Source organism: Ciona robusta, chromosome 7, assembly GCF_009617815.1.
Source record: "Ciona robusta chromosome 7, ASM961781v2".
NCBI lineage: Eukaryota > Metazoa > Chordata > Ascidiacea > Phlebobranchia > Cionidae > Ciona > Ciona robusta.
In genome coordinates, this window is record NC_143241.1 from 3390237 (window position 1) to 3416732 (window position 26496).

The window sequence follows — 26496 nt, forward strand, 5'->3', positions numbered from 1 at the left end:
CGGTTACAAACTGTATAAATATTTCTTGTTAACTACCAACTAGAAAACGAGAAACATAATTTCAAGGTGTCCCATATTTCCGCAACCTATACTATGCATCTACCCATGCAATGTGTTTCGTTATTACACAAAAAAATGAGACATGGACGGTTTGGCTATACCAATTATGTCAGTTTTATTAAATCTATGTTCAGAAATAGCCGTGTGTGAATCACCTTTTTATGGCTAACGACATTTCAAAGTAAAAATTATTATTTGCAGCTGACAGAAACGGTGAATTGCGCGGACAAAAATTTATCACCTCGTAATATTATTACGGTTAGTACCTAAAACTCTAAAAGAATCTATATATATGCTTTAATAAACTATTTCCAGTATAACCGTCCCCAAAAATGCAACATTATAGTAGCGAAAATCTGGTCTATACCCTAAATGTATACTAAATGTACCCTATATTTGACTAATCAGCTATTTAAACCCATTAATTGCCTCTAAAACCAGTATCAATATTTCTCAAATTAAAACTGATTACTTTCAGACAAGATGTGACCCTCGTAGCGTCGACAGGGCGTGCTTACAAGACTTGGAGCGAGCCGCCTCAACACTTGCTAGTTCTATATTTTCTAATAACACAAAACTTTTTAACGTAAGCAAATCTAACTAACAATTCGTTCTTTAAATACCAAAAAATGTTAAATTTACTCGAGCTTTGGGGTTATAGTACGGTGGGGTAAGATGGGACTTTTTTATATGGTCCCACTCGATAGTATAGACACAAAATGTTTACAGAATTATATCACCGTAGCCCCAATATATATAGTAAGATGGGGAAAGATGGGACACTATTTCATTCTATTTTCTCGACCTATTTGGTAGTAAACAAAATGCATTTAAAGAATCATAAAACCGTATCCTCACGGCTCCAATAAATTATTGTTAATTGTTTAAAATACGATCAGGATATTTGGTTATTTTGTGTTAAATGTGTCCCATCTTCCCCCACCCTACTATATATATTGGGGCTACGGTGATATAATTCTGTAAAAGTTTTGTGTCTATGCTATATCGAGTGGGACCATATAAAAAAGTCCCATCTTACCCCACCGTACTACCGTACTAAAACGACGTTATTGGTTTTTTAAAACACCATCAGGAAATATGGAATTTTTGGTAATAACACAATTATAATTGAAACTTACTTAAACACAGTATTTTTATTTTATATTATTTTAACATGTTTTAAACTTTATAGAGCTGCACTAGGAGGTATAAGAGACTGAAAACAAAACCCAAGCACATCTGCGGAATATACAGATCTGATGTAATTTCTGATCACTTGAATATAAATTAACACCAAAGTTGTTAGCAGCAATGACGTAACGATCAGTCATTGACTATACGTTTGTTTAAACACATTTTTTTTATTTATATATTTATACAGCGCAATTTTGATATTTTAATGGTGCAACTCAATTTAAAAATTCGTAACATTTTTTCCAGTTTTTATCAGTTCTTACTTTTATAGTATATCTCTCTGAAGTACTATTTTTTATACTATATCAAATCTAATTTTCTATTTTTTTTTATAAGTGTTTATGTTTTGTAAAAACGCAATAAAGATGTAAGGCAAAAATAAAGGCTGTATAGCCTATTACATATTTTCAATTATAGCGAAAATGATTAGTTACAAAGTATATTCAGCTTTCTGCCCAACCACAAAACTTTATATACTGGTATACATAAACGATTTGGTCCCATTGTCGCACCCTTATGATATTACCACTACAATTTACTGAAAAAATAATAGCCAAAAGTAGTAAACCGAATACATGATCATATACAGTGCACCATATAACTCAATCACCATCACTCCGGTTCAAGATAAAATGTCATTCACAACAGGCCTGTTTGTAACTATGTGTTAACAGCACTAACCGAAACAGTTCGTAAAGTTCGTTAAACGGCATGCAAAACGTTATAATAAAATTGCTTGCGCGAAAAAAATCAAGTCTGTGGCAAGAAAGCCGAATGTCGGGAGAAAAGATTCCGCTGGCTAGTTAGCTATGGCTAATGACAACACTTTGATTTTGCAATTACGTGCAAAAAATAGATTATACAGTAGGATGGGGAAAGATGGGACACTTTTTAACTCTATTTTCTCCTCCCATTTAGTAGTAAACAAAGAACATTCAAAGAAATATGAAACTATGTCCTCATTACTCTCATAGACCGTTGTTAATTGTTTAATACGATCAGGATTTCTGGATATTACGTGCTTAAGGTGTCCCATCTTCCCCCACCCTACTATACCTAAAATACACTTACTGGTATCTTTAATTTCACCCGACTAGTTTTTAAGCGAAAAACACACCTGAAAAAATGTACACCAATGTGAAAAGTATACAAGACCAAATCCATCATTGCTCTGAAGATGGTAAGGCAGAAGTGCAATGCTGGCATTGGATTGATAAGACTTCAGTCAGTGTCATTGAGTTACTAAAATTGTTTTGTTTTTTTTCGAATAAAGCGAATAATGGATTCGAATTCAAATAATAATTTCGCAAATCGAAGTAATTATTGCCTTTGTAGCTAATGTATGTAATAATGCCGATTGGAAATTTTACCATTTTCCTCGCGCTTATAGCGCAAATATAATTAGAATATATAATGTGCCTATAGCGTCGACGCAAAACGCGCATTGGTTCTCATGAAAGAATGATGACGTAATAAATCGGTACTGTTACGTAACGATTACATCGAACACAACGTCGCGAGTGACGTAATAAACATATAACCTATATAATGAACCGTTATAACGCCGCAAAATGTCGTCACAATGTAAGTGACGTAAAAAAATATCTAGAAAGAAAGATTCTGTATTATAATAATAATAATAGTTAAACACACGGCGCATTGCTATGTTAGTATAATAGTATGTTATGAATATAGTTAGATTATAGTTATATTAGTGGTGCATGGTTAGTATATAATAGCAATACAAGAAATAAATTACTTAACTCAAGCCTTGTAGTAGAGAAACGCACGTGATTATAATCTGCTGGTGACTTTTATCCAAACTACAGCGCGTTACAAGATCGCGCGCTCGAAGGACGTCGTATTAAATGAGGAGAAAGCGGGGGGTAATTAACAAACAGCGCTGATGACGTCACACAGCCGATATGTGGCGCTAAGGAGCAAAAAATGAAATAAGATATAGCTCTAAAAAAAGGACAAAGGACAAATACGCCACAGTAGTGGCATTAAGCCTCGACCACCTTAGTATCTGGTCTAAAGGCACTCCGTGGGAACGCGCGTAAGGTGTTTTTACAGTCGGTTAATTCGACTTCGAAGATTAACAAATATGTTAACTATAGAACGGCAATAGCTGCGAGACGATTCAAAATAGCGAATCCACTAAAATTCGGAGGTTCTGGTATTTTAGCCCTGATGGTGGTCGACTATAACAACACAGTTACAGAGCACCACTATTGTATTTCGCGCCAGTCTGCATAATTTTCTCAACACTGTACAATCGTATTTTTTCGTAAAGCAACCGACATTGTGGACAGAATATATATATAGTAGAACGTGAGAAAGACATAATTTACATCGAGTTTTAAGGGAAAAGAAGTGCAGGAAGTAATGTACAGCAGTGGGAAGAACGGGAGAGCATTCGACGACTTAAAAGCTGCGCATTTTACCAATTTCTGGAGAGCTTTTTTGAATCTTCACGCATTCTTAGATTCTGCAGTAACAAAAAGTGTATTTTAGTGAACGAAAAGATGCAAACTCGAGTTACTTTAAGTTAATTTATATCTGGTTGAATTATGCCAGGTTTCTAGAAATGGTCGTTTACAAAAGCAAACAAAACTAGTTGAATATTAAAATGAATATTACACTCACCTCGCAACTAATTTCAAACTTCGGGAACCGTACCGCACTGACAAGCTTCAGAACGTTGGAAGGCACCGTCCACTTTAGTGACGTACTGACTGCAAGTTTCCGAGCATTCAGTGGTGTGGTCAGTGAGGCATGGATGGTAGGTACCAGCGTCGAACATTCTGCCGTCTGACTCTCCAGGTGTTTTAATCCAAGCGTAAGCATCAAGACCTGTCGCCTCCGTAGTGACACAAGTTATTGCGGCGGTCGCTCCTCCAGCAGTGTAATCGTAACTGTATTCGTAGCTGGTATCGGCTGCTCCGGCAGCAGCCCCTCCACCAGCAGCAGCAGCGCCGCCACCTGCACCTCCTGCGGCTGCCCCCGCGTTAGCAGCCGGTAAAGCTGTAAAATTAAAGATTTTATATTATACCATAAAAGTTTTTGTTTGATTTAACCGTCGTATATCGTAATTAACATTTTAGCCACTATATAAAAGTCGTTTTACAATCAGAGTAAAAGTTTGCTACTAGATCAACAAATAGCTGGTGCTATAAGAGAAAAGGGAGTAGTTTTAGTTTTTATACGAAATTTTAATCAATATAAAGTCGTTTATTTTACAATTAATCACGAGAGTATCTTTCCTTGAAAAAAGCGAAATTTTATTCAATGGAGTTTACATAAACATTTATAACCTACCTCCACCAGCGGCTGGATTGTTGGCTTCGACGACTGGATCACCGGCAGCAGGAGCATTCAGCGCCCAACGTTTCTTTACACTGGCAGGAACTGAAACAAATACAATGTACAAATGTTGCGTATGGATTATAAATTCCTATAAACAAGTAGAATCTATTACGATTGGTACAGTCTGTTTGGGTTAATTTGAAGTTTGGAACATATAGAAAAAAAGGTTTAGTTACTAATTGTCTCTTTTGGCTCATATACTCTTTTTTCTTTTTAAGGTTTAAATTCATTTTATATTCGCTATCGTATTCCAGAAGATATGCAAAGTTTATGATATTGTTAAAGCCAAATAACATTTTCTTACGGGGAGTTTCTGTCGGTGGAACCGTAGCAGCTGCTGAGGCAAGGCCAGTTTGACCAACTAATGTTACAGTGGCTGCCCCATCTCTCCAGGTTGGTCTGCTGCCGTTTCTCACACGGGGTGGATCGTAAGTACAAGAGTTAATCTCGTCCAACGACCTGAATCGGTGTGAAAGTTATAGTCGGTATACTGGACCGTATTATGTATGGTAGTTATAAACTATATTAAACTATATGGCGGGAGGTTGTGGTGTTTAAACTACGTTAGGTAGAATGAATGAACATTTGACGTGTGGGGCAATGACAGTCGTTATAACACGAGTGTCCAATGTTGGTCATCTCGTATTCGCCTACGAGTTACCCCATGTATAACTTAAAGGATTTAGCTTCGCAAATGTTTGACGCCGTAAGAAATCTAAAAATAGCTAAAAGTAGTTTAGAAGCAGCAGCAACAAATCTGTCTTACCGCGAGGAAAACTCTCCACCGTTTCGTGACGTGTCGATGAGGAAATGGTATCCCGTCTGGCAATGAATTTCGTTGGCCAGGATCTCATTGTATGAGCTGTTGACAAAGGACCCGACATTGATGGTAAAGCCGCGTATCGTAGGGCGGCATTTGTTTCAGCACGTTGATGACATGATTTAAGTTAACATTCCACTGCAGGTACATAGCGTTACCAGCGTCGACGTATATCCAGGACTTTGAAAACAGATTCACAGCGTTCTGGACACGCTGGGCGAATTGAACCTGAAAGATAGAATGTATCAAGTTTGGTCAAAGGTTTTTATCAAAAGTTTGAAACTGGAATCCTTCAATTTTAATCTTAAATGAACATATATGATTATTTTAAAGTTGACTGCTGGTATTGCTAAGCAGAATGTACCATGACGATAGTCTCACGATGACTATAACGAAATGTTGGTTTAAATTCGCGCTCCTTTATCAGCAGGCTAGTTTCAAGTATTATATGTTAAATTTTATCTCCAATTTACACCAATTAGTTACTGACCTGGTAAGCAGTATCGTGCTGACTATTTTGAGAGTTAAACGTGTGCATGAGCAACGAAGGTTCCATCACAATCAATGATGGGACATCAGCCAACTGTTTGGCGTAGTTTTCTAGTTTTACATCGTATTCCTCCCAGGATGCTAGATAAATATTGGAGAGTGTTAACTAGTGTTAGTGTATCTGTAACACATCAATAGTTTGAAACATGTTTGTACTATAGCATAAACAACGAGCCCGTCGCAGGGTGACTGTTTATACAAGTTAAATAAAAACTTTAATTAAAAAATACATGATTTTTAGAAACATACGAGTCTCGCTTTGCCTGCCATTCAATTTTGATAACTTTAAGCGCATTGATATTTGTAGACACCTTTAGTTGCCAATGTTATGGTATATAAGGAAAACGGACATAGATACATTTTAACGGAAGCGATGTCAGTGGGGTAAAAGACGGGACACCTCTAGCACATAATATCCAAACACCCTGACCGTGTTTTAAATAATTAACAACGGCCTATGGAAGTCGTGAGGATACGGTATTATTCTTTGAATGTCCTTTGTTTACTACCTAACGGAACGAGAATATTAAATACAAAAGGTGTCCCAATTTCTCCCATCTTACTATATAAACTATAAAAAAGTATATCAAGGATAAAATAAATTTACCAATTCGGTCTGTAGGCATGTAATGGCTAGATTCAGCATCTAGAACTAGACCAGCAGACGGTCGCATGAAAAACACGATTACAGGTATTTCGTCCTCATTACAAGCTGTCTTTTTAATCTGCTGGATGGTGTAGAAATCGTCGGTGAGACCGAGGAGCCAGAAAGCGTTTCGACTAACTTGGAGATTCGAAGTTATATCCAGGGTTTTGACCATAGCAAGTGGACTAGCGCCTATAAAGCCAAAAAAACTGTTTAATATAGGACCTAGTTTTTAAAGTGGAAAGCTGTTTTCTATCGTATGTCCTTTAGCAACTGACCTAGTTGACCCGTGTACTCGTGGGGACACACGAAGTTTTCTGTTAGATTCCTTGTCAAGCACGAACGTCTTCTTTCTGGAAACCAACATTCGAACCTTCTTCGTCTTCGTCCGTCTTCTTTTTTGTAGTTTTGAAAGTCAGTTCACCTGTAACCGTGATTAAAATGATTTAAATCCGGTGCATTTGTGTTTTACAATAAAATTAAATGGGGAACACATTTTGACGTTTTGGTTTTAACATTAAACCAAGTTTTTAACACTTTTGTTTATATGTCATTTGGTAATGAATCTTTCTAGCGGTATTATTTACCTTTTCCTTTCAGTAGTTTTGTGCCAACGATTCTGCGTACTCCGTTGAAATAAGTGAACCACAAGTTAGTCGAAGCCAATTCGCCGTTCCACATGTCCTTGATTCCAAACCCGGGAGGAGGGTAGAGAAGGAGGAAGTTTCCAAGAAGATAATAGATGAAGAAAGCAAAGGCGAACTCGAGCCCGATTTTCGACACTGGCCACAAACCGAAAAAGATAGCCCAGGCCGGGACAAGTTGAAAGAACGGAATTGAGATGGAAGCACAGAAGTAGTTGAAGCCACACGAGCTGTAGAAGACACGTTGCGACATTGAGAGACCAGACTGCATGAGCGGGAACTCGTCGAGGAAGATTTGTAAGTTTCCTTTACACCATCTTGACCGCTGTTTGAAAATCTCTGTGATTTCGTGAGGTGACTGTCCAATAGCAAGAACTTCATGATGATAAGCCACACCCCAACCCATAGTACATAGACGTAGAGACAATAAAGTGTCCTCAGTCAAACAACCGACAGGAAAGTAGCCGACGTCCTTCAAAGCGTCTGCTCTGACCGTGAAATTTGTTCCGCAGCAGTTGACAGCACTCCAACGATCAAGACTGGGTTCGATACGATGGAAGAACGAGACGTTGAGATGGTCCCACACGTCTTCGTCAGAGTTGACATTGTAGAAGAACTGTGGGGTTTGCACCAGAGCAAGTGGACGTGTTCGTTTTTCAGAGAACACAGGAAGCACACGGAGAAGATAGTTTCGCCTGAAAAGTAGGACAATGCATACAGTTTTAATGGTTGCTTGGTAAAATAGTCCTAAGCACACAAAAAATGCAGAATCCATTACCTAAACTCTATAGATAAAAATACGGGAAATGATGGTTCGGCAAAAAATCAATTTACCTTGGCATGAAATCTGCGTCAAAGATGATTACACATTCCTGCTCTGCGTAAGCGTCGTCGAACACGAAGTGCAATGTATGGTTGATGTTGCCTGCCTTAGCGTGATGGGGAACACCAGGCAGCTTCGTTCGTGCGACGTAATGCAAATAGACACCCCTTGAATAAAAGCACCAGGTGTTAACTTTTAAGGTACAGTTGGTATTATAAGTCTTTTGTAAGAATGGAGGCTCTTATATAACTTTGTGTTGCTTACCTCTTTGTACGTTTCGACAAAACCCAATTTTCGAGACTTTCTCTTCGACCATCATCAAGCACGTATACATGGACATGGAAATTAGGTGGGAGATCCATATGAACGATTTCGTGTACAGTACCTGCTACCACTTCCAGCGGTTCCTGTACAGATAGTTTATGTTGCATTAAATTATATTACGAAAATTAGTTGTGGTGGCAAAAGAACACTCGTAAATTTCAAAGCAGTACGCGTACATACTCCAGAATGAAGAGAAATGTATAAGACAAATTACCTGCGTTGGATATCATTACAAAATGCTCACCTTGTATGTTGGGACCATGATTCTAGCTGTGTGAAACTTTTGGCGGAGATAGGCGTCGTCAGGCAGGGGTTCACGGGAAACCCATTTCCACAGACACAAACCCTAAGTAAGAAACAAAATATTAGGTTTTTGGTTATGGAAACCCAAAACTATTATAATTGGTGACTGAACTTATTAAAAGGTAAATTTTCCGTTTAGTGTTTTGTTTTACGAACCTGGAGAATAAGAGACGGTGCAGTAATAATCTCAAGGATAGCGACAACAATGCAGTAAATCCGGTTCAAACCGGGCGCATCCAGTGTGTACTGTATACGCACGAACACGTAAGCAAGGAAAGAGCAGATGTAAAAGATGTAGAGAGATTGATAAATGTAGTTGTCCGATTTGAAGGTAATCTTGGGAACTGGAATCGATGTCTCTGGGGCTGGAGTATCATCGTCTATAAACTGTAAAGAAATGCTGGTTAAGTATGCGTTTATATATGTAAGAATAATGTGATTACTTTTTTATAAAAGTTTGAAAGCTTTTGTGTAAGATATCACGGTTCATCATAGTATTAAAAAGATGAATAAATAAATTCTATGATTGTGTCAGTGTAGGGTTAAACGTTTATTTAGGAGTATGTAAACATATCCCACATACATCTTCATAATCGTCCCAATCATTCTCATCATCTGATCCCATGTAACAACTATCATCCTCGTTTAGAGGAGCCATTTGTGGGAAATCCATGTCATCCCTGTATACAGGAGGAGGAGCATCTCTCAACTTCTCCGATGCAGCAATACTGAAGGACTCGTCGTCATCTAAAAATAAAAAAAAAACTGTGTTTTTGCTGATCCATATTTTTTTTATTACGTAAAGTTGGTGGGGGCAGACGGGACACCCTTAGCAGATATAGTATCCATACATTCTGAACGTGTTAACAATGGTCTTTACTACCAAATGCAACGAAAAATAGAACGTTAAGGTGTCTTATCTTCCCCCACCTTCTATATATTCGATGTTCGGTTATCTATTGGATTTTTTAAGGTTTGAATGTTGCATTTCGTGTCTTAAACTTAAGCAACAGCTTAGCAATAGTGTTTTATATAACACCCGTTCTAAACGGTTTGCACGCGAGCAACTTTGTTTCTTTGAAACACGATCATTTTTTAACAAACCTTGTGGTAATGGTGGTGGATAAGTATGTCTGTGGTTATCCTGCTCTCGGTGATGATCAAATTCCCTGTAATTCCTATGTTGTCGCACAACTGGTGGGGGGTTATGACTTGGTCCATTTGGCGGTTGGTCTAAAATGGAAACGGATAAAAGATTTATTTATACTGATAAGTTAGATGTTTTATCGGTTGGACGTTTACAACATTGGAAAAGCAAGCTTTCATACATTTATACGAAGTGTCAGTTATGCAGAAAAAAAACAGTCGCCTTGAAAGTTACCTAATATACGTGGTAACTTGTAATATGAGCACGAGGTGTATGTGTTATAAGGATCTTCGTTTCATGTGCACACGAGGACTTGATACCACAGGCAAAAAGTACAATATACTTATATATTTTAACTTACTGTTTTCTAAAGCATTGGCATGTGCACGGGTAAGCGGGCGTATAGTTAGATTTATTGGCCCAATTCCGCTGTCACTGCTGTCGTACACCTCGTCGTCTCGATTTTCAAATTCCTGGTGATGCTGCAAAGCCAAATTTTATTAATAAAATCCATGTTTATGCAACTGACAGACCAGTTTTTTGGGTAATCTAAATTTTAACGTCCAGACAAGAGGTGATTTCTTTTTTTGGGTAATCTAAATTTTAACGTCCAGACAAGAGGTGATTTCTTTTTTTGGGTAATCTAAATTTTAACGTCCAGACAAGAGGTGATTTCTTATTTTGGGTAATCTAAATTTTAACGTCCAGACAAGAGGTGATTTCTTTTAACGATATTTCCGAAAGAAAGAAAGTGCATTTTTTGGAAGACTGTAAAGTAATAAGACAACTCTCACCCTTGGTTGTCTACCGTCGAACCCTCGTCTAAGATCTCCCATTTGACCTTGTACTTTGTTCACAGCCTTATACACCTGTTAAATATACACTTTTAAAGCAACATTTTCTGAATTTGAACAAACAACAGAGCTGGGTTTCGGGTCGAAGTACACCTGAACTTTAAAGATTTTAAATCCAGTTTTTATGAATTGCAAATCCCTATAGCTATCGGAATTAAATTATAGTTCCGTGTAAGTTCTAAACTTACAACCCCAACCAATAAAACAGCATATCATATTCATACTTATACAGGTTAGAACCACGTACCTGATTTTGACATTCTTCAAGTCTCTTACTGAAATAGTCAGCCATCTCGTCCATGTCTTGCGATTCACCACGAGCTCCCATGTTTCCTAAGCCTCGCGATAACTGTGATTTTAAACTTTCGATTTCGTCCCTAACGGCTGAGATGCTACTTTCTGTAGGTTGTGTAGATTCCAGCTGGAAATATAGAGAACAAACTGATATTTCTATGCCATACTAATAAATAAAACAATTGATTTAGTGACCACTGGATTGGAGCAATAAATGCCGCGCTAACCACTTCGCCGTGGCGCCCGGAGAATGGGTGTTAAATGAGTGAGTTTTTAAGCTCACTAAAATTTATAGCTTAATAAATATAAAAAAAAAAAACGGTTTATTAAACTGCAAAACATTATTGAATCTTTAAATGTACAGTCTTTGCAACACAAAACAAAATCACTAACCGTTTGAAACGTCCGACTGTTTGTTGGAGTTATCGTAGAAGCGTCAGATGAAACACCAGCTCGGTTAGTTGGACGAACTGTGTGGCGACCTGACGGACCAGCAGGGTAGCTGAACATAGAGCTTTCTTGTGTGGAGTCAGTTCTCTGTAATCAGATACATAAAAACAATTTTTATTTATATGTTTGAATATAAATACATAACATAACATTTTATTAACTGGAATACAAAGACGCCATATATATAGTACCACTATATTTTATGATCGTGTTCTGAACAATTAACAACATAGTTTTTCTTTGTAGAATTTGAGTATACAATGTTATATGCTTACTCAATCATACTAATTGTAAATATTTTTGTCCTATTCATTCTTGCATGATGATTAACAGCTCGCAAGAATGTAATTCACCCTAAAGGCATTCTGCAAACCTGAAAGCTTTATACAAAACAATATACAAATGTTAAAACGTTAACTTCCTTTTCTGATAATATTTTACAAGAACTCTAAAACAAACGCGTGTGTGTATGGTATAAATGACGGTGAGTAAAAATATAATACATACCTCGCTTCTATTTCGACCTTGCATTTGGTGCATGGCACTGTCCGCTTGCCGCTGGACATCTTCCAGTTTTCTAAAAACGTAGATAATAAAAATTACTATATAGTAGGGTGGGGAAAGATGGGACACCTTTAACACATAATAACCAAATATCCTGATCGTGTTTTAAACAATTAACAACGATCTATGGGAGCCGCGACGATAAAGTTTCATACAAAATCGTTGAACGTTCGTTTACTACCAAATTGGAGGAAAAAATAGGTTGAAAAGGTGTCCCATCTTCCCCCCACTCTACTATATAGGTTGAGGTAAGATGGTTCATGTTTTACTCATTTTTATTGTCCCATTCGGCGGTAAAAAATACAGAAATATATACCGATAGTACCTCCCTACAACTCTAAGGAGGTTGTTAAAAACACGGTTATATGAAATATTGGATATTATATGAGCTAACGGTATCCATATTAACTCACAGTGCGGTATATGTAAATACGTAAAACTTGGAAGAAACTCCTCGTTTATATAGACACGCTTACTTGTTGAAGTACTCTGCTAGTTCATCGAGATTGGTAGGCCTGCTACCTCCGTTTGTGATCGTAGTGTTAGTATCTTCTGAGTAACCGGACTGTAAACGTCGAATGTCAGCGCTCTGATAAAAGAGTAATTTAAAATAAATTAAATTCGTTTGAAGAAGAAAATCGGAAAACATGAAGAGGACGTTTTAAGGAGAAATTGAATAAATATAACAACAAATCAATCGCTTTTGGGGCAACGACAGTGTTTGCAATTATTTTTAAAACTTATTGCAAAAGACAAACAGTATGTCCAAAAATAACTTAGCCATAGGTCATCATACGAAACAGTTATAGTTTCAACGTACGAGCTTTCTATATTTAGTTAAACTAGTTGATAAGAAGATCCTGAACATTAATCGTACGATAACCACGAGATTTCAATTTAGCCCTTGGGCGAACTGATGTTGGGACATACAGCTATGTACAAAACACATGGAGAAGGAAATAACGATTGTAAAAAAGAAATAGCTTTTGTTTAAAGAGTATTCACCTCTAACGGGTCAGGATAAAATTGTCCGGTAAAATTACTTGAAGAGGTGCTTTTGTATTTGTCCTGAAATGAAATAAAACAAAGTAAGTCAAAAAAATAAGCTTAGCTTATATATAGGGTAAATAGTATTGGGTAAATTGTAATAATTCTCACGGGTTTTGGCGGGCGAGGAGGGTATCGCCGATCGAAATCATCTTGAGAGTCTGGAAAAATAATAAATTAAATTTAAATATGTGAAATGTGTATATAACCCTTAGCAACTTTCGTAACTGCATTGTTGTGTTAAAATTTTTGGCGGTCAAGCTTTTGTGAAAGTCTATTTTATCTTTCCTGTGTAAAAGGGCGTGGTTTTTTTGGGTAATTTTCGTAACTTGGTTGTTTTTAAATAATAATTCTTTGGCTCTAATTTGGTATTAATCATCGCATAATTAAACTTTGCATCAAGTCTATCGTTGCCTTTCCCCCACAATAAATAGAATTGATGCTATATGGGAAATGCTATCATTTGGTAAACTTACCAAAACTATCCGAGCTGTAAACACTCGATCCATCCGATCCAAACCGGTTATTTTCGTCATTTCCGGAGGTGGTTCGACGGCTGGAATTACTCACCTAAATGATATCATTGCAAGAATGAAAGAACGTGTATAACCTGGTATAGACTTTATCACAAAAAATCGACATGCAAAAATAATTGCCATTTTGTCCAAAAATATAAAAAAAAATCCAAAAATTTTAAAATATTTTAGTCGTTATTACAAGCTTAAAATAAACCCTGACCGTATTTTAAATATTTAACAACGGTCAACGGAAGTCGTGGAACACGGTTTTATAGTTTTTTGAATGTTTTTGTTTACTACCAAATGGGCCTGGAGATAAAATGAAAAGACAACACATCTTCCCCCACCCTAACATATTTAGTAACCAACCGAGTATGGAGGAAGTGTCTGATTTCTGTCTCTATGTCTTGTTCCTCCGCTCCTTTTACTCCTCGGAGGTTGGATGTTGGCTCCCATGGAGATCGTCCTCCTCTTTGAGTCGGAAACAGGTGGAGGATGGGAGTCACGGATGGAGAATGCTGCGCTGCTACCACTGGGTCCACTCGGTAGCGTGCTGGCGTTACGAGATCTACCGCTATAAACATGCAGTATATGTCATACATTGGGTTTATTACATTTGAATAAAATTAGTCAGATAACAAGCTGTTAAGGTACAATGTTTGCCAACAACTGATCTGGTACAAATTTTAGGACATATATGGGTGTAAAATGAAGACCAAAAATCGTTTTTTATCTATCTCTTTAAATACATACTGAAGATTAAAATATTCTAAACAAAGAGTATGGAATTAACAACACAACTATATTCGTTTTGAACATACCCACGGCTAAGAACTGTTAAGTATAAAAGTGTTAAAAGGCGTGGCTATTCAATCCACGATACAATATCATTTAGAATAAATATATTAACAAAACCCGAAACGTTTAAAATATTAAAAAAGGTAACAAAATTATTTCAATTTGACTACTGTGATTGTTGTGTTAACTAATACTGCTATCAAGCACCATATCCTGACTGTATTTCATTATACACAAGAATCGTCCTGGCGTATATGAGCACCAGATCAGGGTTAGAATTAGGGAACTTACAACTTATTACTTCAGTTTCTATATGCAGTATGAGAAACTACGTTGGTCTTAAAAACAAGCATTCTATCCGCGCTGTAATAGTTAAATTAAAGGGTGAAATATAAACGGGTTTGTTTACCTTGCAGACGTGTCTCCATCGGTGAAATTAAAGTGGTCAGGTCCAAAGTCGTTCTCAGACGTACCCTGAAATGTACGTGGCACATGGTAATAGATATAGTCTAAACTGTTTATATTATTGGTATTACATCACTGCTGTCTAGGATTGTAGGAGTAAAGTTAGCTTATACATTTCCGTATGTAATTGTATGTTGATACGTTAATAGTAGTGTGGGTGTTTACGAGTTTAAAACATGTATTTTAAAGAGAGGGTTCCTTTTATGTGTAACTTTAATGCAGAAACATCGTTTTTGCCCGCGGGGTGACTATGTTGGTGTTTAAACAAACGCATAGCTAGTTTAACAATTAATTTCCGTGATCGTGTACTGCAGTGAATTATTCACATGAAAGTTTCGTGATGCGTCAAAACTTGCCAGGGCAGTATTTCACTGCGCGTCGTTAATAAAGCAATTAGAAGCGGAGACGCTCGTAACTTCACGACGCCGAGGTTACGCAACACTCGTTCAGTTTTCAGGGTATCGTTTCCCGAACTAATACAACAAATCACTTAATTGCAGTCTCTCTGGCCAATAATTATGCTAGCGGCATGTAAAGGGTAGTTATAAAATAAGATGTATATGCCCGTAAAGTAAAACATACCCCAAACGCTTGCGGTAATATGCGGTTTTACTATTTTAAATCAATAAAGTGCATGCAACGTGACGGTTCAAAAGGACCAAATCTTTATTAACACGCAATAACCGTGTTTAATCTTGGTACCGTATGTTCAAGCATCATTCTCACATTTAAATTCAAATATACATAACTGTATTTGACAAATGCAGTTGGCCATTTGGCGGTAAGTTGTAAAGTAACATGATAAAACGTGAGGTAATGGGTTCAAATCCTTCTAATTTCAGTTCTTATACTGAGAAAAATAATAATAACGACTAGTTTTATTTCAAGCAACTTACATAAGAACTCGTATATCTTGATGGTTTGGGGGGGATAGAACTCCTGGGAAGACTACGGCCTTCAGAGAATCCGCTTCTTCTGTATGCTCCAGGCAGCTGGTGATATTTACGGTACAGTTATAAACGTATCATACGAAAAGTCAAGGCGATATTTATGACATGTGTGTTACAGTAGGTATATTACGTAGGTGTTCAAAAGGGAAGAGAGTAAAAAAAAAAACAATCAACCCCCTTTTTATTGGTGTATGGTAGGGTGGGGTAAGATGGGACTTGCTTTTAAACATTTTTCTTTGTTAGTACACATAGTTTATTTAGGAAATTATATAACCGTATAGTTACAAGACTAAAAAAAAGAATGTGTTAATTGTTAAAAACACAATTAACGGTATCCTATCTCACTCCGCAGTATTATATATATAGTAGGGCGGGGAAGATGGGACACATTTTGACTCTATTTTCTCGTCCCTTTTAGTAGTAAACGAAAAATATTCAAAGAATAATAAAACTATATCCTCACGACTCCCATATACCGTTGTTAATTGTTTAAAACATGATCAGGCTATTTGAATATTATATGTGCTACAGGTGTCCCATCTTCCCCCATCCTACTATACACTATTATGTTAAGTTTATATAGTTTATATAGATTTTGAATGTTAAAAACTTGCATTACGCTTTACACGATATTCCAATGTAGTTGTAATTTAACAATTTGTGTATCAAACTACAGAAACCCTTCGCAATGATTTTAATGGCGTAAAATAACCCCACATGGTAATATTGAGAACAGCGATATAAACAAACGGTGAATACAGGTTACTTAAATCTACTTACGTCTTGATATCGATCTGGTCTGCTCATTGTCAGACCAGGTGTTCAAGTCTATTTGACGAAAGAACTGTCGTGATCTAACGACTTTCTTTCTCAATATTAGCCTACTAACTAAAGTTACAGAAACTGTAGTCTAAAAATGTACGTTGTATTAGTACGAGGTTATGTAAGCAAAATTAACCTAGAAAGTATAAACTTGGTATCCTGACTATGCATATTACATAAAAGAAGCTTCACTATACTAAAGTTTTGCTATATTATGCTGACTAGGCATACTGTTCTAACAATACTGCGTTATAGTTGAGATTGTACCTCAAATACAACTTGTACACTTGATACGGTTACCTAAGACTTGATGTAACTGACAACAATACTGATACGACCATATAGGTCCGCTTGTCATTTGAGCAATACTTGCCGGGCAAGTAGCTCAGCGCTGTGCGATTATAGCGTCATGAGTCGGACGCTGGTGCCCGCAGGCGAAAACTGTGTTGGACTTGCTCACTGCCAGCACCGCCGGCTCCAATTAAAACGCTGGATTTCAGCAAATTGGTATACGGAAAAACTGATTGAAATTCCTGTTATATACTTACTGGGTAATTTGAAAACAGTTTTGCGTGTTTCTAAACATTTATGAAGAGTGTTCAAAAATAATATTTTTTTTAGTTACCAAAATAGTTAGTGCATATTTCTCTGACGTGAACGTCACTCGAATCGCGCGCAATCTACACAGATTATGACGTCATAAGCTTCCTTATGACTCAATGACACAACGAATGCTGTAACTCCTGCGGTACCAAAAGTTTCTAAAACCGTCGACAAAAGATTTATTTAGAAAAATTAAGATAAAGAGGCTATAATATGTTTTACAAGTCACAATGTAAAAACGCTTTGTAAGAAGAAAAATCACGCATTCTGTGACATGTTCTTCATTCAGTATTCGAATGTGCCACGTTGTAATTATATGTTTCAAAACTTGAGCGGTTGGGCAGTATATGTGTACACAAACGTAAAGGCGTATGTTAACAGTTGTGGCATGCTTGAATGACTGCATAAAAATTCGTGCAATGGGAAATTAAACGTATAAAAGTCAGTTTTGAATTTATGTTTTTTTTTCAAATTTAATGAAAACATGCCTCGCTATTTTTTGTGTTTTTTTAAAAAAAAACTTGTGTGCAGTGGTTAGAATGCTTAAACCACGTTGCTAAATACGTTCTTGTGTGGGAAATAAGGAACAAAAGTGACAAACACTGATTCAGTACATCGTATGCGTGCAAATGGTTAAAACTGGAACAACGCCGAAAGATTGTTGCTGGCGTATCATACATAGGCTTGTTGGAAGCCACATAAATATCTTGTCAATTTTCAAAGCACCGGGTTGTTAGTGCATGAGTTGGCCGTGGAGGTAAAGTATTTGTGGTTAATAAGATCTAGGTAAATTTCCCACACAAATTGTGCTATAAGTCGGTCGTTACAAGACCAGTGTCTTCATACTGATACGTGTTTGCGAGTATTTCCCTGTCCATGTGGTCAGGCGGCAGGGATACGAGTTTGCGGGCGCTCATTTGACCATCCGGGTCGCCCAGGGCAGGCAAAGGGCGACACAGTTTATCGAAATTTAACTGGTCTATGGGCTCTAGCAGTCGATGCGGCTGGCCACCGAGTTTTGCGACGAGTTCCTTGGGCAGTTTGCTAAGGTCGACGGGTAAAGTACCGTATTCGCATACGTACTTGCCGCCGCCGCCTATGCTGAGCTTTCGGCTGCGTTTTGTGTGTTTTTGTGGAGACCGGGCAGAACTGGGTCGAACTGGTTGAGACTGGTTCTTCTTTGGTGGTGCGGATGTCGCATTTTTCGATGCTTTTGCTGATTTTTTGGGTCGCCGATGACGACGTTTGGGACTGCTGCCGGGGCCAGCCCAAGTAGCTTGGGCGTAGATTGGCATTTCTATGACAGTGCCACCCATAGGTGACTTCAGTGACACTGAATGGTGCACCGGGTGTGCAACATGGTTCTGCGGAATTTTATTCAATTCGATATGTTTTTCGACTTGTTTAGAAAAAGAAATGTTATTTCCACTACTTCTTGAAACTCGTCGTTTTCGTTTTGAGTCTCCAGAGTCCCATCCACCGTCGCTATGGGCACGACGACAGTGTCGCTTGGCGGAACTTTTTCTCGCTTTACTTCGCCGCGAGGTAGAGCCAAAGACCCTGCTTCCACCGTCGGAGTCGTACATGCGTCTTCTGCTCCGAAAAGATGTCCTATCGAATGATCCTGTCATGCTCTCCGTATCACTGCTCTGCATCCCGTCTTCTTCCTCTCCTTCCATTTCCTGGATGAGATCACTCATGCTCCCAATTCTCACCGTGTTCTGTTGGGACTCTGTCCTCTCGTCTTCCTTCATCACAACACCACCCCTGTAGTTTCTAAATATTCCATCAGTGGATATATTCAACTTTAGTGCTTGTACAACACTAACACTGGTCAGGTTCCTGGGATCTGCAATCGCGAGCTCCTTAATAGCGGAATCGCAGTCGGAAATTCGTTTCCTCCGATCCATATGTCGGAGATAGTTCCCATTTGCCCTGAACCTTCCACGGTTCCCATCTAACACGCTCCCGTCAAAATCCGACACATAATCTGAAGTGTTACTTGGCTTATTACTCAGTGCTGATGACTTCGGGGACTTCCCTATCCCGCGAATGCCCATGTTACCGGCAAAGTCATTGTACTTTTGCAAGTTCGCCGAAATCGGTCTTCTTCCAGGATTACCGGCCAAGCTCTTCCTGCTTCGCAATTTTCCTCCGGAATCCCGGAGTGTGGCGGAGTTCGAACGCTTCAGCGCTTCTTGCTCTTTTGCGAAAAGACGCGATTTCGACTCCGACGTCATCATAAGCGTGGCGGGGAGCGTCCTATCCTGATACACACCAATTTCGTCGCCAAAATCGCACGACTTTGACCTGGCAAACTTTTTCGGTTGTACATCTTCAGTTGAGTAACCGCTTTCTACAGAGACGGTCACCTCGTTCCTACTTAACTTAGTAGTTGAACCAAGTTGTTTTTGCGGGGAATGCAACTTTGGTTTTTGTGTACGCATGGAACCTGTTACCGAAAACACAGATTTTTCTGGACAACGCTGCGATGATGTTTTCGTTGAGGTCAGTGGCGGCGTATTCCCTGATCTTCCCTGCCACCTCGCGGTATAGGATTTATCACCAAAAGGTCGCAGTTGGGAGCTTGGCGTGCGGTCTCGTTTAAAAGGTATTGGCCAGTGGCCATGCTGCCTTCTAAAGTACCTGCAAATATAGAACTATAGTTAGCAAATGATAAAAGTTTTGTCCAATTTCTAAAGATTGATGCAAAATCTTCTGGTAAAATCCAGCGCGAGAACAACTAAAAAACAAGTGATGGCGACATTTATAGAGTATATAATTGTTTTGTTGGGATGAATGTTTGACGTCGATTCGACGTTTTTATGGCGTGACGATGAGGTTTTTTACTTTTGTTGTGCGGCTGGGGCAGAATAGGTAAGTTTATGCATGGCAGGTACATAGTTTAGCATGGTGGGTATCAGTGCCACCTGTATAGGTAGCGCACACGGTTGGTTCGCACCATATCTGGGGAATAACTCGCCTTCCTAACACGGTTCCTGTGAAAAATAACTTTTTGCTTCTCGGACGAAAGCATATATATAGTATAATGGGGAAAGATGGGACACCTTTAGCACATAATATCCAAATATTCTGATCGTGTTTTAAACAGTTAATACCGGTCCATGTAAGTCGTGAGGATACAGTTTTATAATTGTTTAAATGTTCTTTGTTTACTACAAAATGAGAAGCGAAAACAGAATGAAAAGGTGTCCCATCTCCTCAACCCTACTATAGTTGGCTGGGGTAAGATGGAACTTGTTATTATGATCTTTTATCGTCACGTTTAGTAGTAAACTAAGAATATTTACAGAACTGTATAATCGTGCCCACATGACTTAAAACGCGATGTTATTTCTTTAATAAAAAGTTTAGGAAATACCGGAATAAAGGTATCCATCTTTTACTACAGTATCGTAGATTTGTAGAATAATGCTTACTTAGAACTATTAACGTTATTAATGCAGTTTCTGGAGGTTTTCTGGTTAGACTTACCAAATTCGCAATCCAATTGCAGCAAGTGCCAGAACTATTAGCACAACAACTACAACGACGATAACAATGTTGACTCCGACGTTTGGTGGAGCTGTAAAATAGTTAAATAACAAACGTTACGTCCAAACTTAGAACATAAATTTGTTTAAAGCTTTATCTTACCTATACGAAGTTAAGTACTTTTAAAATATACGCTTTAAAAATAAGTTAGTGTAAAAAATATGAAATGTTACGTACGAGATGGTATAAAAGGTTGAGTGACGTCACCAGATCCTACGTCATCAGTAATCATAGGGGGTGGTAAAGTGGAGGTTTCAGTACGATCCATTTTTCAGATAAGAAAAGCTTAGCTTACTCCACATTTTGCCTTTTTTCAGAGAACAGCATCTAAATCATGTAATCCAACAGGAAAAATGATAAATTGTCGAAATTTTAGACTTATATAGATGCGTTAAACAAGCTAACAGCTTATAATAGCTGTATATATATCCTACTGTTCATACGCACATAATTTACTAGCATTTACCAATGATCTATGACTAAAAACCTATCGAAAGCTGACTTTTCAGTGCATTGTATAGTAGGCTGGGGGACGATGGGACACCTTTGGCACATAGTATTTAAATATTTCAATCGTTTTTTAAACATTTTAACAACGCCTTATGGAAGTCGCGTGGATACGGTATTATAATTCTTCGATTGTTTTTTGTTTACTACCAAATGGGACGAGAAAATAGAATGAAAGGTGTCCCATCTTTCTCATCTTACTATACTGTAAACTAATAACCCCTAAAAATAAACTGAATGACCTATTTTTAATAAAAAAATATGGTACAAACATATTACAGTGCAGTAACCAATATTGTATAAGTTACGACTATTCTACATTGCCCACTTTCAGTTTCGATACGTCTATACTAACACAAAGAAAACAAGCAAATCCCTCTAATGGATTTTAAGGGTGAAAATTAGAAAATATAATGAAACCACTAACGTGTACGCCATTAACGGTATTAACTCAAAGACAAATAACAAGACCCTTAATTACGAATACTGGTCGTCCACGTTGTCGATTCAGAAATGGCTGTAATACGAAATGTTACCCTTAGCAATAAAGAAATACGGTATAATACACTTCATTTACCAGTAAGCAGTATTAAGTTATTGTTTTGAAAATCTCCGACTTATATATGAGGTATATATGGCTAAACACGGGTTAAAACACCGTCATAAGCTCGTAAATTTGCCCAAACTGGTAAACCGATAACTAGACGTAAAATTGCTAATGTAGCATAACCTCTCATTTTCTCACCGACAAATTACACCGTTGCACAAACAAAATTAAAGCAACAAAGCAAAAACTGTACGCCAAATTAACATCGGACAGCAAAACCGGTCAGCTGAGAAACCTGGCCTCGACAACCGTGGATTCGGCCTCGTGCCGTAAGCCGATTACGCTTGAAACTGGAAAATGACGAAGCTGTATAGAATAGGATTACCGTGTCTTTACCACCCGGTACGGGCTTTTAGAACTAATTTATTTTGCAAATTAATACCAAGTCAGACTGTAACAACAATAGAGTGCCTGACTTAAACTGGAGGCAAGGAAATTTTGTATTGCCCTTAACTTTGTGTACTATACGCCTCATACCTGTTCAGAACTCCTGAATTTCTTCATAGTATGTTCACCTGCTCACTAAACTTACATTGCCCTTCAGCTGGTATTGTTATGAAACAATGAGCATTAATATTTCATACAGCGAGCCGTACAACCGACTGAAACGGCTACCATCTGTTGCGGCATATACACTAAACTGCGCTGTGAGCATGAACAGACGATCCAATACATTTAAGTGATCAGCAGGGGTGACTGCGTTGATTGATCATGTTAGGCGAAAATAAACGCAGTGTTCGTCCCAACGGAATTAATTTACTTGAATTTACAATCGATTGGGTGTATAAACGATTGCGTTAAATTACAGCAAAAGTATGTAATACCAAGGTGGTACACATTACATTATAATACGTTACTATAAAAGTAGATTAAAACATACCATGTGTAGGCGGTACAGCATCTATACTTCAATCACAGCAGACTCTGAGTGTGTCTGGTTTCATGTTACTGCTGGTACAATATTTTTGATAAATAACATTATACTTATCAATGGCAATAATGACACTCAAAGGTCAGAATATGAAGCGAACTTTTCAGGTCGGGCGAGTTTTGAAACAATCAAATTACGTCACAGTCACGTGTTTCAGCGTATGGACGCGGGTTTCGGTGTCGAGTTCGCGTGGAAAATGGGACCTTTATATGGGAATTATGAAGTCATAATAGCCGGTTTCGTGTCATTAAGCTCTGTTTATGATATCATAATTAACCGTTACACAGTCTGAGAATGCAAACGCTATATTCTTAAGAACGGTGGGGTGTTTTCTAATTGGAGAAGGACATTTGGTCACGATTTGACTTTATTTTAAACACATTATAAAAGCTTTATTCGGCACTGAATAAATATGCACAATATACCTATATTTTAATAAGGATTTATCGGGCAAAGTTATTATGTTGTTTGCAAGTGTTTAAAGTTTTGGTCACACGCAAACATATTTATGCCTGTTTTTGTTTATATACAATATATGCCTAGAAACTCATATAAGCGTATTTCGTAATGCTTATTGGGGCATGTAGCTTGACCGGTAAGCATGGCCAGTTTGCGAAAGTCGGTATTTGCGCCGCTTAATTCTTTTAATCCCAAACGATCAGATTTTATATGGTTCTTTTATATAAGGTAGGGTAGGGGAAGACGGGACACCTTTAGCACATAATATTCAAGAATCCTGTCGTTTTTAAACAATCAACAACGGTCTATGGAAGTTGCAAAGATACGATTTATAATTTTTTGAATTTTCTTTGTTTACTACCAAATAAAACGAGAAAATAGAATAAAAAGGATTCCCATCTTTCCCCATCCTACTAAATATGTATAATGTTACTCGTATAGTTATATTTTTCACTGTTGTAAACTGTAATTGCCGAAAGTGGGCCTGCATGTTTGTATCCAATGCAATATGATAGACTCTACCGCTCGCCGAGGTTTAGGAAAGCGTCAAGTGTCGTGTTTTGTTCAGCACCTGTCGTGTACGTTACGACAAGCTGACGGGCGGTTAGGTTACAGTTAAGGTATACAAACAATTATTTCTTAGAAGCCTTTTTTACAGAAGCCCCCGGAGTTATTTTGGATTCTACGAGCAAGATGTACTTCCTATAATAGGCAATCAACACCACTTTCAGCCTTGTTTTAGGTAGTGATCATATTCCAACACTCTAAAGCGATTTCAACACAGAAGTAAATTGCTTTGATAATTGTTTGTGAATACAAAACGCTGACAATTAAAAAATTCGCTTTAAAGTTTAAATCGTCTGGTGACGAAAATCCAAACATTTTTTTTTAAAAGCGACAATAATACCTAAAATGAATTACGCTATGACGTCAGTGAGCCAAATTCAATAGACTGTATAAGCCTTTGCGGGGGTTGGGAAAAACAACGGAGCCTATTTTTGGCGAAGACAGTTGTGAAAGCCCGCGGAATTAACACAGTGTGAAGTCCGTGACGCTCCTGCTGTAGTCACCACTTCAAGTAGCGGCTTAATCGATTTTACTTGAATGACCCTTTAACTGTAAAACACGTGACCACGACAACCAATCACCGACGAAAGTGGACCGGACGTCACGAACACCCCTAGCAAACATTTGAATTTCAAATTGCCCGTAAATATCGATTGACCCGCAACAATAATCGCCTTATTAGCGACAATAAATGTGACAGCAGGGTAACGCTAACAGCTACACATATGCAACGTACGTTTAATTAAACCTTTACTACGACATATCAAAAATTTAACAGATTGGGGGAAGACGGGACACCTTTAACATAAATATCCTGATCGTGTTTTAACAATTAACAACGGTTAATGTGTCTCGTGAAAAATCTCAGTTTTATAATCCTTTGAATGTTCTTTGTTTACTACCAATTGGGAAGAGCAAAAATAGAATAAAAATGTGTTTCATCCTCTCCATTCTGTACTAACCTTAGCTTGAATACCTGCTTGTGTAATAGTACTGTAGTAAAAATTTAACTATATGAACTGTATAATCTACATTAGCTGGCAAACTCACACAAAACATGCGGTCAGTCGACTATTGACACCACAGACACCCCGCGCCGTCCAATCCATTAACCTAATTACAAGTAAACGTTAAAATGATAAACGCAGCAACGTCTTCGTACAACGCCTCAGAGAATAAAGCGCTGGTGTTAATGCAATTTCACCCCCATAAGAACTTTCTGTGCGGTAAATTACAAAAACCCTTTAATTCGATAGGTTTTAAAACACAGGTGCAAAGGTACACTGAACGCTGATTACTTTTATGCAAAAAATGTCATACACTCTCTATAAAAAAACTTTCATTACCATTAAAAATATCACTTGCAGTAGTTTTTTTCGTGAAAACCAGTATTTTTGTATTCCATATTGCAAGTACTTTTGTGAACACCTAACCTGAACCGGCATGTACCGCTCAAATTTCCTAGCCTAATGTTCATTGCGACATGGTTACTACGACGCTTGACAACTTCGGTCAAAGGCGGACAGAACTCGAAGAAGGCGAAAGCGATTGTTTTGCGCAACAGTTACAACTCGGACTCGCGGCTCTTGAATTGCTCTGGTGTTGAGTTACTGCTATTGTTTCAGCTATAGCGCGCTTTCACTTGGTGAAACGACACTTTGTTTTTTTAAAATAGAAGCCAAACTAGAAAACAAGGTTTTTAGTTACAGAGTCAACTCTACGCTGCTGGCGGCAATAAAAGCGAGCGACAAACCACAAAAACTCAACACAGAACGGGAACAAAAGCGCTGGAAACATCACGTGTTTTGTGTATCTTTAGCTTAAACAACGTTAAAAGTTAAGAATGTTTTGGGGGAAATTTGGGTTTAATTGAATTTTACATTTTTTTAATTGAGAAGTATGTAGTTCTGTTAAAATCACCAATTTTATAAAGCTGTTCAAACCGCGAAATCTCTACCACGAGGTACCTCTTGGGCGTCGTTTAGTGGCGTAGTGAATGAACAGTTGGCATTTTCTAAAACCACGTGTGTTTACCAAGTCGTTATAATTAAACGCGTGGAATTAAATGTTTAAACTTTAGACACAATACATTATGTTGTTGTTGCAAGAAAAGAAAGAGTTTCGCCGTATAAATGTTTTAAATATGATTACTTACTCTAGGACAAGGTTACAAACCAAGATTTTTGTTTTTGAGAATCACACAAAAGACTATTTTATACAGTTGTAAAACCGCATCCTCACGACTTCCATGGATCATTGTTAATTTGGATATTATGTGCTAAAGGTGTCCCGACTTTCCACACCCTACTATATTGTTTACGCAAGCTATAGTATTACGTATTACGCTATTAGTATCCTAATAAAGGTCTCGTTTAACCTGTTTTAACTTTAAATTCTTAGCGTTTTACTTCAGGAATAATCAGACGTGTATAACTGAAGAGTCAGTATTAAACTGTTGTGGTACACCTCAAACTGCGTCATGAATCTATGTGTCAATAAGACCAAAGAATAATCTAGGAGGAGTATTCATTGATAAGACACATACATCTATGACGAGATAATACGATATCTCGGAAATAGGTTACTGACTGGTATTGGCGGTATCATCAAATATATTGTACTGTGA

At 37.7% G+C, this 26496-nt stretch overlaps 2 protein-coding genes across 4 annotated transcripts; both read right to left on the bottom strand.

The window, feature by feature from the left end:
- Positions 1–3472: 3472 nt before the first annotated feature.
- Positions 3473–16760, bottom strand: LOC149733822 (uncharacterized). Its single transcript, XM_089880844.1, is given in 30 exon segments — positions 3473–3745; positions 3904–4281; positions 4576–4665; positions 4928–5082; positions 5390–5532; positions 5534–5671; positions 5934–6073; positions 6600–6830; positions 6917–6971; positions 6974–7062; positions 7226–7977; positions 8117–8272; positions 8370–8512; positions 8674–8775; positions 8889–9119; positions 9316–9479; positions 9837–9965; positions 10241–10361; positions 10674–10748; positions 10981–11154; positions 11421–11564; positions 11985–12054; positions 12518–12630; positions 13047–13109; positions 13200–13249; positions 13565–13658; positions 13976–14180; positions 14814–14878; positions 15766–15861; positions 16600–16760. Coding segments are annotated over 29 exon segments (4380 nt in total). The 5' UTR covers positions 16627–16760; the 3' UTR covers positions 3473–3745; positions 3904–3916.
- Positions 16761–17406: 646 nt separating this feature from the next.
- Positions 17407–25358, bottom strand: LOC149733823 (uncharacterized). 3 transcript variants are annotated; one of them, XM_089880814.1, is made up of 4 exons: positions 25217–25358; positions 20977–21126; positions 20740–20830; positions 17407–19890 (listed from the first exon to the last, which is right to left on the bottom strand). In XM_089880814.1, exons 2-4 carry the CDS (start codon positions 21065–21067, stop codon positions 18054–18056), a joined length of 2019 nt encoding a protein of 672 aa, XP_089736940.1. In that variant the 5' UTR covers positions 21068–21126; positions 25217–25358; the 3' UTR covers positions 17407–18053. The 3 variants fall into 3 exon arrangements, with proteins under 3 accessions (XP_089736940.1, XP_089736941.1, XP_089736942.1); XM_089880815.1 differs by lacking the exon at positions 25217–25358 and adding an exon at positions 22794–25019; XM_089880816.1 differs by lacking the exon at positions 25217–25358 and adding an exon at positions 20095–20243 and having other exon boundaries at positions 20977–20994.
- Between the last annotated feature and the right edge of the window lie 1138 nt (positions 25359–26496).

Bases quoted from the DNA above. Each gene is read 5' to 3' on its own strand.
- LOC149733823 (XM_089880814.1), bottom strand. From the start codon at position 21,067: ATGGATCGTACTGAAACCTCCACTTTACCACCCCCTATGATTACTGAT. The intron at 20,831-20,976 runs GTACGTAACATT...ACTATTTTACAG, and splicing joins TCAACCTTTTATACCATCTC to CTCCACCAAACGTCGGAGTC. The intron at 19,891-20,739 runs GTAAGTCTAACC...CTATATTTGCAG, and splicing joins GCAATTGGATTGCGAATTTG to GTACTTTAGAAGGCAGCATG.